At 38.3% G+C, this 14,674-nt stretch overlaps 1 protein-coding gene across 2 annotated transcripts in view; it reads right to left on the bottom strand.

Moving 5' to 3' along the window:
- Positions 1-14,674, bottom strand: part of PDIA5 (protein disulfide isomerase family A member 5) — a 2,083,676-nt gene that overhangs the window by 284,874 nt on the left and 1,784,128 nt on the right. For both annotated transcript variants that reach the window (XM_044074910.1, XM_044074911.1), the window contains one exon: positions 11,015-11,145. In XM_044074910.1, the coding sequence (XP_043930845.1) occupies positions 11,015-11,145 (131 nt within the window). The remainder of the gene's footprint in view (positions 1-11,014; positions 11,146-14,674) is intronic.

Below are 14,674 nucleotides of genomic sequence, written 5' to 3'. Positions count from 1 at the left end.
GAAAAAGAGGAAGGTGGGCAGGATTAACTTAAATGTTACTTAGCAATATGAGCAGAAAGATGATAACTGGAAATGTAGAAATCAAATACAAGCTACAAAGTTGTATGTGGTGGCATACCGCTATAAAAGGCTGGCTAACAATTTGAAATATCAAGAATTGGAATGCTAAGTCCCTATAATCTGAAGGCCGAATGGTGGAAAATCTGAACTTACATTTCTAAGGCTGAGACTGTCATTTCTTGGAATACTTCTTTTCTCCAATGTATGGTAAGGAGTAAGGATATTTTATATATATATATATATATATATATATATATATATATATATATATATATATATATATATGTAAGTTTAGGGTATGTAGGGGCTTGTCCCCGACATCAAGTTGTACAAGGAAGCTTGCCCCCCCCTGCAAAAAAAAAAAAAAGTTTAAAGGAAAACAGAAAATTTTAATATTTGCTCTTCTCCTGTGTTTTCAGTCTTTTTGTTTGTGTGCCAGGTCTTGGCATCATTGAGTCCTGATATTTCAATAGGGAACCTAATGGGCATTCAGATAAAGTTTACAAAATTTGGGACTTATTGTAATGTGCAGACCTGCAAAGTATGACAGCATACAGAACATAAAATCTCTTATAGTAATGTTTTTGCAGAAAAAAATTACAACATTGTGTGAGTGTATAAACTCCTTTTTAATTTATAAAGTAATTGATTCTTGACGTTGTTTAGCTAAGAAAGGATTGGGAAGGCTCACATATGTTAATCAAACCCCAAAAGATATAATAACTGTGGGTAGGTCTACAAGAGCGTGTCATGATACTAGGCTGCCACTATTATAAATAACCATATTTTACAGTAAAACATATTTTAACAAGAAACTAGGGGCCTTGTTACAAATAACATGCACTGTTTCAGAAGGCAGATAATTTTGTGTGGTTAAAATTGCAACACCCACTTTGACAGCAAAGGATGCATCTTATACAAAATAAACAATTTGTTATCCAAGAAGATGATGAGCCTAGACAAAAAGGTTCACTACAGTAGTTTTTTCTACAGAAGTCCATTTTTAAGCAGCTCTCAACCAACGGCAGGAAGGCATTGGGTTGGGTCTACTAGATCTTTCAGGGGAAACATTTTTTAATGAGTTACAGTAGTGATAGGTTACACCATTTAAAGAGGTCATTAAATGTTCTCAGAGAAGAAATGCATTTTAAAAGGTAATACGCATGTTTGAATTGTTTGAATACTATGCATACTGAATAGATAAAAGTGGAAAGGTGTGGAGTTTTATGCAGTGACAAACTAATGTCTTGCAGATGAATTACAGCTATAAAAAATGGATTGCATATTCTAACATGAAATTCAAAAGGAAATGAGACTAATCATAAAATCATTTAATTTGCTTCTGTTTTATAAAAACTGAATTCACATATAGCCGTTTCAGAAATGCACAAGACTAAACACTCAGTGGTCAAACATTAAAAAAAGCTAACAAAGCAATTACATCTTCAGAAATACCAATAGAGTTATATAAATTAAAATTGCAGACATAATTCAATGTTCTTCTTGAGAGAAAAAATGAAGACAGTACTATTATGCTGATCTGTTGCTAGACATACGTGATACACATTCTCAAGCACTGCTAGACTGCTTTAAAGACAGGTAGAAGTCTTAACAAAAATTATACAGATGGAAAAGTTTCTAACTGTAACCTGATATTAACTATAGAGACTGGAATGTTTTTCAAGATGTTAATCTCAAAAGAATGAATGTTTCATAATTCATCGTTATATTAGTGGAACCTTATTAAGCTCTTAGGAAACTTTTAATTAACTGACAATTTAGTTTACTTTTTAAATGTCCACAAATGCCAGTCCCAAACAGATTTTTTTTTAATTTTCTTTTACTTAATACACTAGCTGATAGAACAGTCACATGTAACCCCAGTGTTTCTCAGACCGTTCAGCAGTAACTCTGTACACAGAGGAGGACACATCATTACCATGGAGGATTAAGCTCTATAGTCTTCAATTTAATGAAGTTCAGGATTTTCACAAAGAACAAGGTAAGGAACAAAGAACACAATTAGAAGACTCGTATGTAAAACCAGAGACAACAGGTTTACTTGTAAACAGCACTGGCATCTTAGTCTGCTCTGCGATTACTGTAGTTTGCTGACAGATCTCATACATCTTTCTTTTTATTTTAGTGAGCCTCTGTGCACAGTTACATTAAACAATATCACAAATAGATATAATCAAATAAATACTATAAAGTAGCACTGAAAAGCTGATTTTTCACCTCACATCACCCCATGCCACCCAGGATCGTGCATGTGCACACACACTGGCTGCCCTATACTCCTGTTTGTTGGTCTCCTTCATTCCCTTCAGACCTCCATTCTCTAGCTGCCTCTGGTGGCTTTACCTTTACAGATATGCAACTCCACCCTCATATATACACACACACACACACACACACACACACACATATATATATATATATATATATATATATATATATATGTATGTATATGTATATGGATCTAGGACGTTTGCTTGAGTGAGCAAACATCCAAATCCATAATAACCGAACACACTAACAAAAGTCGTTTTATCGAAAAAGCGCTTTCATTAAAGCATGTTACAAAAAAATAAATAAAAAATAAAACACTACATTTACATTTTAGCAAGCCCCCCACACCCCCTACTTTAATATTCTCCCACCAAGACCGCACTACAGTGAGGAAAAGGGAAATTTCCCTTACCTGCAACGTAGTACATCCTCAGCAACAGGCATACTTACATGAAAGTGCTTCTTCAGTGAAAAGCACTTTCGCGTAAGTATGCCCGGCCATTTGGATTTCGGTTGTTTGCTCACTCGAGCAAATGTCCTAGATCCATATATATATATATATATATATATATATATATATATATATATATATATATAAATATATATATATATATATATATATATATACATATATATATATATATATATATATATACACATACAAACACACACACACACATATATATATATATATATATTTATATCTATTATACGTATCTAACAATAACTTTATGATGAATGAACTCCATAAACAGCTTCATCTAAAGTATACATCACATACTCACTACATTACATATACAATATGACTCCCTAGTATATTTCTGAACCCACTACAACAAAATGCATCCCTCCAAAAATGAAATATATAGCTACAACTACCTCAGTTCACATAATAGTGAACTATTATGCAACTACTATAAAATTTTAACATTTTAAGTACTTCCATTTGTCACCTGAGATAGCTGACCTTTTTCAGCTGAATCCCAGGCAGAAAAGCTCCCACATATGCAATAAATGTAAAACTAGAACACAATCAGTTCAGTACACACACAATGCTGCAGTCAAGTTACACAGTCTTGACATACACAATATTACACAATATAAAATTTCTGAGGTATTACATTACTTAACGGTTTTAGTTAGTACTTGAAATAAGATAGAGAACAGTGTAGGGAAAGAACCTGTACAACTTGGAGAAGAGGGAAGAGTAAGAAACAGGCAGTAAGTTATTTATAATAGTGTTGGGAGGGGTGTAAGTGGAGGAAGATAGTGCAAGGAAAGTGAAGAAGGTAAGGAAGAACAAAATGGATATACAATTGCAAGTGATACAGTTTGTATTTAGCTCTGATTCCTGACACTGCCTGGAGTGCTTAAAAAAATTCAACTAAATCCCGAACTTACCTACACTGTACACAGCACTGATACAAACATGTCATTTCTGTCCTAGTACCATATTCATAGAACTTCCTGACAGCTGGAAAAGCATCTTCATCTTCCCTGCTTACAGACTACCACAAGGTAGTTGGGTTGTCCTTTGGAGTTCTCATTTAACTTGGTTAAGGCTCAGGTTCAGCAGCCTGACTGCATGCAACTAATCATGTGAAGAGAAGAGCTTTATCTGAAATGAAAGACCAAAGGTCCTGTTGTTAAGATATGCTCACCACCTGCCCTGGGAAGTAACAGTCAGGACGAACCAGGATAAGTCTATCTATAGTCTTGAAATGGAGACCTGGCTAACTCAAAAAGGACAGCCATGACTCTTAGCACCCTTTTGCATCTGTGAAACAAATTATTTGTATGAGATCTGAACCAGTGGGACTTCAGGTTCCTATTGAGCTACACTAATGGCATGGCAGAACCAGCCGCTGCCATGAACTGAAAATGGAAATAAAGGTTATGATGAGCAATATTTAAGGAGACCTTTCATGGTGGGTCTATGATTGGGATCCCTTCCTTCCTCTCTCAGTTCAGCATTGTTTCTCAGATGTTTTCATATACAGAAGCATGTACACTATTATGTAACAAGCTGTACTGAGAAAGGCTGCTTGGGTCCAAATTACATTCTTGAAAATGGAGATGAAACACTGAAGGACACCTACACTGTGTAAGGACATATGCAACTGCACAACTGCCTGACTTAACTCACACCAGAGCCAACTAATGAAGTTGCCTTGATACAAGTGAATGGGTAATTATGATATACACAGGGGAATTCCCATACAGATTAACTGACATGTAGTCACATGATCCCGTGTTCTTAAAATCATCTCCAAACTGTATTTAAACTTTTTCTGTATGTTGTCAAGCCACTATTTAACGTACTCAATTTTGTGTGTAAACTTCAATCAATAATTTTTCAATAAAAATAAATGAAGAAAAACACAACTAATTGAACAGCAAACTCTCAGTTAACCGGCACCCATGGGGATTGGTAGATGCCAGATAAGTGTAGTTTCTGGTTGCTTAAGAGTTACTATTAAAAACAGACCTGACAAATACTCTCCCTTCTACTATACCATAAACACTGTATTGATTTGATTTTAATATTGAAATACAGTAATTAAAAACCTGTCTGGAATAATAATATTTTAAACTTCTATTTCCAACAGAAGTGTGGCACGTGGAACGGTTTTCAGTGGCATGCTGAGTGGACTGGAACTGAATGAAATGAACAGAGAGGGAAGAGAGAGAGAGAGTAAATGCATGTATGAAAGCAGAAGCGACTGTGTGTGAAAGATCAGAGAGATCGATGAAAGCTGAAGTGTGTGTGTATGAGAGATCGGAGAGAGATAGAGTGAGTGAATGCATGTATGAAAGAAGAAGCGGAGGTGTGAGAGATGGGAGAGATGTATGAAAGCTGAAGAGTGGGTATGAGAAATTGGAAAGAGAAAGAGTGAGTGAATGCATGTATAAAAGCTGAAGTGACTGTGTGTGTGTGAGAGAGAGAGAGATAGATCAGACAGAGAATGTACAATCTGATGCAAACTGACTGAGTATGGAACGAGTGTTGACATTTTAGCGATTTAACTTGTTTGGTATGACTTGTTCTCAGGTTGGGGAGAGAGGGAATTTATTTCTATCTTCCTTTTTAAAACAAACTCTAAAAGCATAAGGTATGTTTCTGTGGGGGGAAACAAAGTGCAACACATGAAAAACTGAATTGTTCAGACTGTACTGTATTGCTTGGAATTTTTTCCGGCTGCTTGAGAGTGCCTGTTGCTTGAGTTCCTGTTAACTGACAGTTCACTGTATTATCTCAAAGCCTTTGCTATTTATGTTTCAAGAAACATCCCTTATTTTAGTAAGTTCAGCTGATTCTCCCAAGTGAAAGACACACATGCGCGCACGCACACACACACACACACACACACGCACACACACACACAAACGACTTGAACTGAACTTGTACTACATATACAAAAACTAATGTAAACCTTCTAAGTCATGTATTACATTGTTCCCCTAAACTGCCATTTTGAGATATGTGGCAAGAGGTACATTCCCTCCCTCTGTGTGTGTGTGTGTGTGTGTGTGTGTGTGTATACACACACACACGCACACGCACACACACACACACACACACACACGAATGAAAAAGAAGAAAATTGCTAAGTAATATTCACCAATAACCAGCAAATAGGCAATCAGAGAGAAAACCACTGAGGCCTGCAGTAGTTGATGAAAAAAACCTCTTCAGGTCACTTTATTATAATAAAAATGAACTACACATATTTGACCATACCTCTTTTAATGTTCTATCCAAATATTTAGCTATGGGGGCAGTGTTTGACCCCTCTGCTGCAACTATGGGTCTCGGGGGTAGGGGTCAGATTAATTTTTATGTGTTTTCAGTATACCAAAAATGGAGGGGACTTTAGGTCTGTCATTAAGCATATAGTTATAGCTATCAAGGCTTATTAAACCTTCTGTTAGCATGTTATTAACTGCTACATCAATTTTTTTTATAGGAAATATGTATTTCACTTTTCAACACCCTGTTGTAATTACTGGTGTCTCCCAAAATATCATACATTTTCCCTTCATATATAATTGTGTCCAAGATGACTGTCCCTCCACCTTTATCAGGTCTCATCATTCTAATTTTATTGTTGTCACTAATTTGATCCAATACTTCCCTCTCTCCCTTTGTTAGATTTGGTTTATATCTGCATTTGGGAAAAGCTTTTCTTATTTCTTTCTCTACAATTATTTCATTTTTTTTTTAGTTGAGGGTGGATTGAGGGTGGAGAGGTGGACTATATATACTTTTTAATACATTCATTATTGGTTTTGTTGTTGTTTGAAGCTATAATTATTTCTAAGTTTATTTTCCTAACTAGCATCTTAAAATCTAATAAAACTTTGGTTAGGTCTCCTTTTCTTTGTGGAATAAATGTTAAACCCTTTGTAAGTAAGTTGAAATGCTCTATGGTAAGTTCTATGTTACTATAGTTGAAAATGTTAAAATTGTTACACCAATATTTATAGTTATTGTTAGTATTAATCTCACATACGGAGGGGGTTAGCTCTGATACCTTTCCCTTCTCTCCCCCCTCTTCTTCCTTCCTTTGCTCCCCTCCATCTTTGATTGGCCATGTAATTGGGGGGGTTCTGTTTTTCAGTCTGTTGGATCTTCGGAGGGGGTGGTATCCTAAAGGGTCTATCCAATTAGTTTCATCTTCTACAAAGCTAGTCTCTCCCCAATCATTTCTATATGGTTCACTGTTTTCAGACTGCCCCATCTTTTCATATCCATAACTTCAACTTTCCCTTTTGGCCTTCGGTTTAGGGTAGTTTGTTTCATCTTTTATATTCTAAAATGTCTCTATCCAATTTTTTTGATTTTCTATTAATTAACCCTTTACACTATTCATCTAGTCTATGCCTAATATTTAAATATGTTTCCTTTTCACCTTCTACTGAAAACATTAAATTATTAATAATGGCATGATTTATCTCCTCAGTTTGTGTATATAATGGTGTTCTTTCCTGTTCATTATGTTTAATCATTGCTCTCAGCATATCAAGTCCACATTGATTAAAATATCAATAACTTCTTTATATAAAACTGTCCCTTCTGTAATGTTGTTTGGGTACTTATAAAATCTTAAACTCTTCATACTATACCCAAATTTACACATTCTTTAATGTGTGCAATCTCAATTTCTAAAGTTTTAAATTTAAACACAAAGTTATGGAAAACATTCAAATCATTGTCATATGTATCTGCATACATTTTTCTATTGTTATTGCCTTGTTTAAAATTGTATGTACATCCTTTAAGTAACCAGTCATTAAGGTTGGCATTCATTAATGCATGATTTGAACAGTCACCTTCTTCCCTTGGCGTTTCTGTTTGCGAAGTACTGCTTTTCCCGTTCTGCTGACCACTAGTGCCAGGACCATAATCCAAGTGAATGGGTAATTATGATCGTTTCTACATATGTGAAGTATTTGTTGTGAATTAAAATCCGTATTGGCTGAGGAATTGTCCAAATTGTAGTTTTGGCTGAGGAATTGTCCAAATTGTAGTTTTCTCTATCTTCACCTTGGCGTTCTTTTCCGTGGCGTAAATTCCCACCTCTTCCTCCCTGGTGTAGTGTAGGAGGCGCCACAGCAATGCTTCTCATCATGGATTGGCTAATAGGGGTAAGGAGGTCAACCAGTTGTGTAAGTTAGTCAACAGTTGTGTAAGTTAGTCAATCAGTTAGCGAGTTTCTCCTACTTACTCGTATCTAGCTGATTCAGCTCTAGATACATGGGTTTCTCCCTCCATATCTCCGGTCACCACAAATAAACAGAAAAAAAGAAGAAAATTGCCAAGTAATATTTATAAATAACCAGCAAATAGGCAATCAGAGAGAGAAAACCACTGAGGCTTGCAGTACTTGATGAAAAAAACCTCTTCAGGTCACTTTATTATAATAAAAAAGAACTACACATATTTGACCATAACTTTTTTAATGTTCTATCCAAATACCTAGCTATAGGGGCAGGTCTTGAGCCCTCTGCTGCACCTATGGGTCTCGGGGGGGGGGGGTTAGATTAATTTTATGTATTTTCAGTAAACCAAAAATGGAGGGGGCTTTAGGTCTGTCATTATGCATATAGTTATAGCCATCAAGGCTTATTAAACCTTCTGCTAGCATACCATTAATTGCTATATCAATTTGTTGATAGGAAATATGTATTTCATTTTTCAACACCCTGTTGTAATTATTGGTATCTCCCAAAATATCAAGTATTGCAAAAAATTGGTAACAATAAAATTAGAGTGATGAGACCGGATAAAGGTGGAGGAGCAGTCATTATGGACACAATTATATATGAAGGGAAAATGTATGACATTTTGGGAGACATAGCTGCAGCAGAGTGCTCAAAAACTGCCCCCACAGTTAAATATTTGGATAGAACATTAAAAACGTTATGGTCAAATATGTGTACTTCATTTTTATTCTAATAAAGTGACCTGAAGAGGTTTTTTTCATCAATTACTGCAAACCTCAGCGATTTTCTCTCTTTGATAGCCTATTTGCTGGTTTTATATATAGGTGTGTGTGTGTGTGTGTGTGTATATATATATATATATATATATATATATATATATATATATATATATATATATATTTCAGCTTTTGTGTTTCCCTTCTGCTTCATTCTTTCCTGTTTACCCCCAGTGCCCAGTCCATCACTGGGTCTATCAGCCTCTCCTACAACCCCTGGAGTATTTCTATTAAGGGATTGGCCTGGGGATGGGGTGGAGGGTTAACTGCTTTAACTAAGGTATTTTTTCATTTATGACCTACCTCTAGATACCCCACCCTACCCAGTGCATGTTTGACTAATATGTCTGAGGGCTACTCATGCTCCTCTGCAGGGAATGCCTACATGAATGTTCTCCCCACCGGACACCTCAAATGTCTGAGGCACTAATAGAACCTGGGTCACCTGGGACTTGGGGCTTTAGTCCTCTAAATCATAATGCCAACTGTAATTATATAATTGCTGAGAATGTACAGGAATTACATACAGTAATATAGATAAACATGCATCTAAACAATTATTGTAGATTAATAGAGACAAGTGAGCAGGTTTATAAAACATACATTGCACTGTTACATACAAATCAATATATCTTTTAAGAGGGTTATACAGATAGCTGAGATTGCTTATGCTATGGACCTACAGTTTGACGTACTGCAGCAATGTACTACTGTGCCAAGACATTACAGTATAGAGGGGTTACAGTAGAGTGAAAAAGAAAAGTATCATATGTGGAGGTTTACGGGTTAATTGGGTTGTGTGATTTGAGATATTAAATGGCATTTTACCATTTTTAGCTGAAAATGGAAGTTTTGGTAAGAGTGTGCGTCTTTAAGTGAGGTTGGTATGGATTCCCAGATTTTTGGGATCTAGAAAAGAGAATCCGTGATTAGTGCATTTAAGTTTAGTTTGAGGGGCCTGTAATAAAGGTGCAGAATGTTCAAGGTTTTAAAAGTTGTAGGTTGGGGAGGGCCATATTAGTCTGGCGGCTAGTAGAGATAAACTTTGATTTCATAGTAATCTGAAAAGTTATCTGAGAAGCAGATTTGCCCTTTATTTGAGAGGCCCCCATTTTGCTCTTTGTAGTGATTTTTGTGTGTGTGTGTGTGTGTGTGTGTGTGTGTGAGAGTGAGAGATAAGCCTGCATATTTTATTGGCGAATGTTTGGATGAGTGTATGATTTTGTGATGAGGCATCTGCTATTAAAAGAAGGCCGTATTATAGCTGGGATAGTAAATTGCCTTTTCCTATTGCAATTCTGGAGGACTTTGAGAGAAAGAGGGGGGATTAATTTAGCATATAAAAGCAGTGTGTTCATTTTATTTCACGTATTGTCTAAGTGTAGGCAGAAGCTGAAGGAAGGATAAAGTTAGAGTCCCAGTTACATAAACGAGTTAATGTTTTCAATAGTATCACTGTTGTGGTCAGTGGTTTGTAGCGTGGCGGTATCTTTGCTTAGATTTTGTGTTGTCCTGAAGAGCATGTTTCTGATAAAGTGAGTTCAATTACTGACCTAGTGAATCAGGTGGAGGAAGTTCAAGAAGTTGATTTTATAAAGTGGTGAGAGATTTATTTACGTGGTACAGTACCATGCCATCGGCACAGAATAAGAATAGAAGGTGAGGAAGATCCAGAGGTAGTTTCTTGATATGGAAAAAGGAAGTGGGGCAAGCATGTGCCCTTGTGAAACACATTCTATTTGACTGACTAGTGCTGGGGGAGGGGGATTTTAATATGCAAGGGTCGATTTGACAAATTTTTGGAATGAAAGTAAGGCATTGGGACAAATGCTGACATCAAGTGGATGAAAAAGGGAACTGAGACATACGAGATTGAATACCTTTGCTGGGTCACTAAAGATGGCAACTGTTAGTTGTTCTCTATCCCTCCCTAGTATATCATCACCAGTTAAGTTCCATAGGGCTGTCCATGTAGAAGATTACACCTTAGGACAATTCTGGGACAAAGAATGCCTTACTACTATAAAAATTTGCAATGAAGGTTACTGAAAACTTCAAGCATTTGAAATATACATTATTCACATTGTACTGCTGCATTTCAAAAACATATTGCAAGCATTTAGAAGACCACATTAACAATGACAAAACAGACTACTTACAGGGTGCATAAAACATGACTAGAGCATGCTTCCTTTTCTTCAGTGACTCTCTGAAATCTTCTGCCATGAGGTGGACAACACTTGTCTGCTTCTCCTCCCAAGACTGCTCAGGGGGAGGGGGAGCTTGTGGACTGCAAGAGACAGAAATAGAGAGAGAAAGTGGGTGTGATGCATTACACAAGACAACACACACTCAGAACACATACTTGCTGTTGTTATGGGGGAGCATCCCTTCGTCTACCAAATGTTAATTTTATTCTGACTGTGTTAGACACATGTGTTACCCTCATAATCAAGAACATTAAAGGTTGGGGAAAGAAATCTTTAAAACATGTATAGTGTCATGCAGAAAAAGAAGTTATGTACTCCCCATAACATTCGATGTTTATAGTCCATCTTGCCCTTCATTCTTACTCTTGGGTTCGGAGCTGAACCTCGCTCCGACTCGGCAATTCTCTAGCTCAAAATCTTCTGGTTGGCTTGTAGCAAGGAGGTATCCCATAATGCACCGCTAAAGTATCCCAGTTCTTGTTTTCTGCAAATAGTAAACATACAGAAAGAAAGAAAGAAAGAACAAACCATGTAGAAAGGTCTCAACATAGAGGTAAGGCAATAGTCACAATACCCCCAAGGTCCTCAAGAAGGGGGCAGGAGGGAGGGTTCATAAGAATGAAAGGCGAGAGGGACTACAAACATCGAATGTTATGGAGAGTACATAACTTCTTTATGTTCTGTAGTCCTATCTCGCCTTCATTCTTACTCTTGGGACAGCGTCCCTAGCACCTTTATCTCAGGTGGCTCACTGAAAAATGCTCCTGAGTACTGTGGAACCAAAGAAAGACCTGTTCCTGGAAGCCTCGTCCAATTTGTAGTGAGTTATGAATGCATGAAGTGAAGCCCATGTTGCTGCTGCACAAGTGTTATCTATTGGAATCTTTGCTTGAAAGGCTACCAAAGTAGAAACAGATCTGGTAGAGTGAGCTTTCACCTTGAAAGGAAGATCTTTGCCACTGGATGTATAAATAAATGAAATGCAGCTTGAAATCCAGCGAGACAAGGTGGTTTTGGAGACTGCAGACCCTTCCTTGCATCCGTAAAGGAAATTAAAAATTGGTCTGACCTTCTGAAATTCTTAATTCTATCGAGATAAAATCGCAATTGTCTATGAATGTCAAGCTGATGAAATTTGTACTCTGCCTTGTCAGAAAAATTAGGGAGGAAAACAGGTAATTCAATGGATTGATTAATAATGGCTTGAGAAGAGACCTTAGGAACAAATGAAGGGTTGGTCCATAAGGAAACCCTATCTCTGTGAAACACCAAATAAGGGGGCTTAATAGAGAGGGCTTGCAGTTCTGAGACCCTCCTTGCATATGTAACGGCCACTAAAAATATGGTTTTCCATGATAGGAACTTGAGGTCACAAGTTGCTGAAGGTTCAAAAGGACTCAAAGTAAGTTTTTGAAGTACAAAATTCAAATCCCAGGGTGCCACGGGATCCATGACTGGAGGTCGTAATAATGTGGCTTCTTTCAGGAAAGCTCTACACAGTCTATGCGCCATAAGCTTAGGATCATTAGCCAAATGAAAGTTAGAAATAGCTGCCAATTGAACTTTTAATAGTGGCTGCTGAGCCTTGATGGAACAACTGAGTAAGGAACTCCAAAATGGCAGAGATGGGGGCTGTATAGGGATCGAGGTTTCTCTCATGGGCTCAAAAGGAAAACTTTTTCCACTTACTGGTGTAAGCCTTTCTAGTTGAAGGTTTGTGAGAAAATGTCAGAATATGTACAACATCAGGGGAAAAGTCATGAAGCCTGTCTAGAGATGGAATTGGAGCAGCCAAGCTGTCAAATTGAGGGTGTGGAGAGAGGTATGGAACACCCCTGACATGTTTGTCAGTAAATCTGGCACTGGGTCCAGAGTCCAAGGTTCATCCATTAGATGAGGTCTGAGGAAGGGGAACCAAATCTGATGAGGCCAGTAAGGAGCAATGAGGATCATTTTGCTTCCCAAGGATCTTGCTTTATGAATTGCCTTCGATATCAGGGGAAATGGTGGGAATGCATAGAAAAGTCCCAAGGGCCAATCGTGAATGAGTGCGTCTCTGGGTGACTCCCCCTTCGGGTGGGGGGTGGGGGATCAGGGTGAAGTAGCTGCTACATTTGGCATTCAGAGGGGTGACAAAAAGATCGCAGCAAGACTGACCCCATCTGTGAAAAATCTGTTCCGCAATGTGTAGATTCAGAGACCACTTGTGAGGCATCAAAATAGCCCTGCTGAGCCTGTCGGCTATCACGTTGGTTTTCCCCGGAATGTGTGTTGTGATCAGAAAACGTTGGGAAGACACTGCCCACTCCCACACTCGACGGGCCTCTCTGCAAAGGGGATAAGATCTGGTCCCTCCTTGTTTATGTACCATACTACCGACATATTGTCCGAGTGGATCGCAATCGTCCCTAGAGGGAGAAAGCTGTGAAGTGCTTGCAATGCCAGAAGCACTGCTCTCATCTCCAAGATGTTTATATGCAAATGAGCCTTGTGTTCCTGCCACGTGCCTTGGACTGTTCTCCCTAGATAATGCCCCCACCCTGAGAGGCATCCGTGGTCATGGTGGCGACAGGGGGAGACTGAACAAATGGCCTGCCTGTGGTCAGATGACTTCACTGGGTCCACCAGCGAAGATCCTGTTTGAACAATTCTATTATCAGAATGGGGTGAGAAAGAGGTAGATGCTGCAGTGACCACTGGGCAAAAAGTAACCACTGCAGAATCCTCATGTGCTAATGGAACTAATGTTATTGTAGAGGCCATCATCCCTGACAATTTGAGCACCGTCTTTGCTTTTACCTTCCACTGAGGAAGTAAACTCAAAATTTGTTGACTGAGATTCTGAATTCTCTCTACGGGGAGGTAAGCCCTCATTGTGACGGTATTTATTTCGGCGCCAATAAAATTCACATGCTGAGAGGGTGATAATGCAGATTTTTGCCAGTTTATTGTAATCCCTAACTGCAGGCAAGTTGAGAAGGTGGCGCCCCTGGCCTGTAATAGTAGATGCCTAGTGGTGGCAGTCAGGAGCCAGTTGTCCAGGTACAGAAACACTTTGAATCCAAGGTGTCTCAAGTGAGCCGTTACCGCTGCCATGCATTTGGTGAACACCATGGGGGCTGTGGTGAGACCAAAGGGCAGGGTGCGAAACTGATAATGACTGGCTCCCAGTCAGAAGCGCAACTGACTGCTTGATGCTCTGACCATTTTGATGTGGTAGTACGCATCTTGGAGATCTATGGAGCACATCCAAACTTCTTTCCCTAACAACGGGAGTATCGACTGTAAAGTGACCATTCAGAACTTGGACTTCTGTACAGATTCGCTCAATTTGCTGAGATCCAAGATGGGTCTCAAGTCCCCTGTTCATTTTGGCACCAAAAAGAATCTGGAGTAAGTCCCTAATCCTACTTGGTCTGCGGCGACGGGTTGGATGACTCTTTATGAGCAACTTTTGGATTTCTAGAGTTGCTGAATCCCTGTGATTGGGTGGAACATCTGGGATTCGTCTGATCCAAGGAAGGGGAGAAGAGAAGGGAATATAGTATCCTCTGGTAATTATCCCTAGTACCCACTTGTCTTGAGTGATATCGTGCCAGGCTTCTGGGT

Source organism: Protopterus annectens, chromosome 6.part0, assembly GCF_019279795.1.
Source record: "Protopterus annectens isolate FY-2018-M chromosome 6.part0, PAN1.0, whole genome shotgun sequence".
Classification (NCBI taxonomy): domain Eukaryota; kingdom Metazoa; phylum Chordata; order Ceratodontiformes; family Protopteridae; genus Protopterus; species Protopterus annectens.
This window is presented reverse-complemented; position numbering and strand designations above follow the sequence as displayed.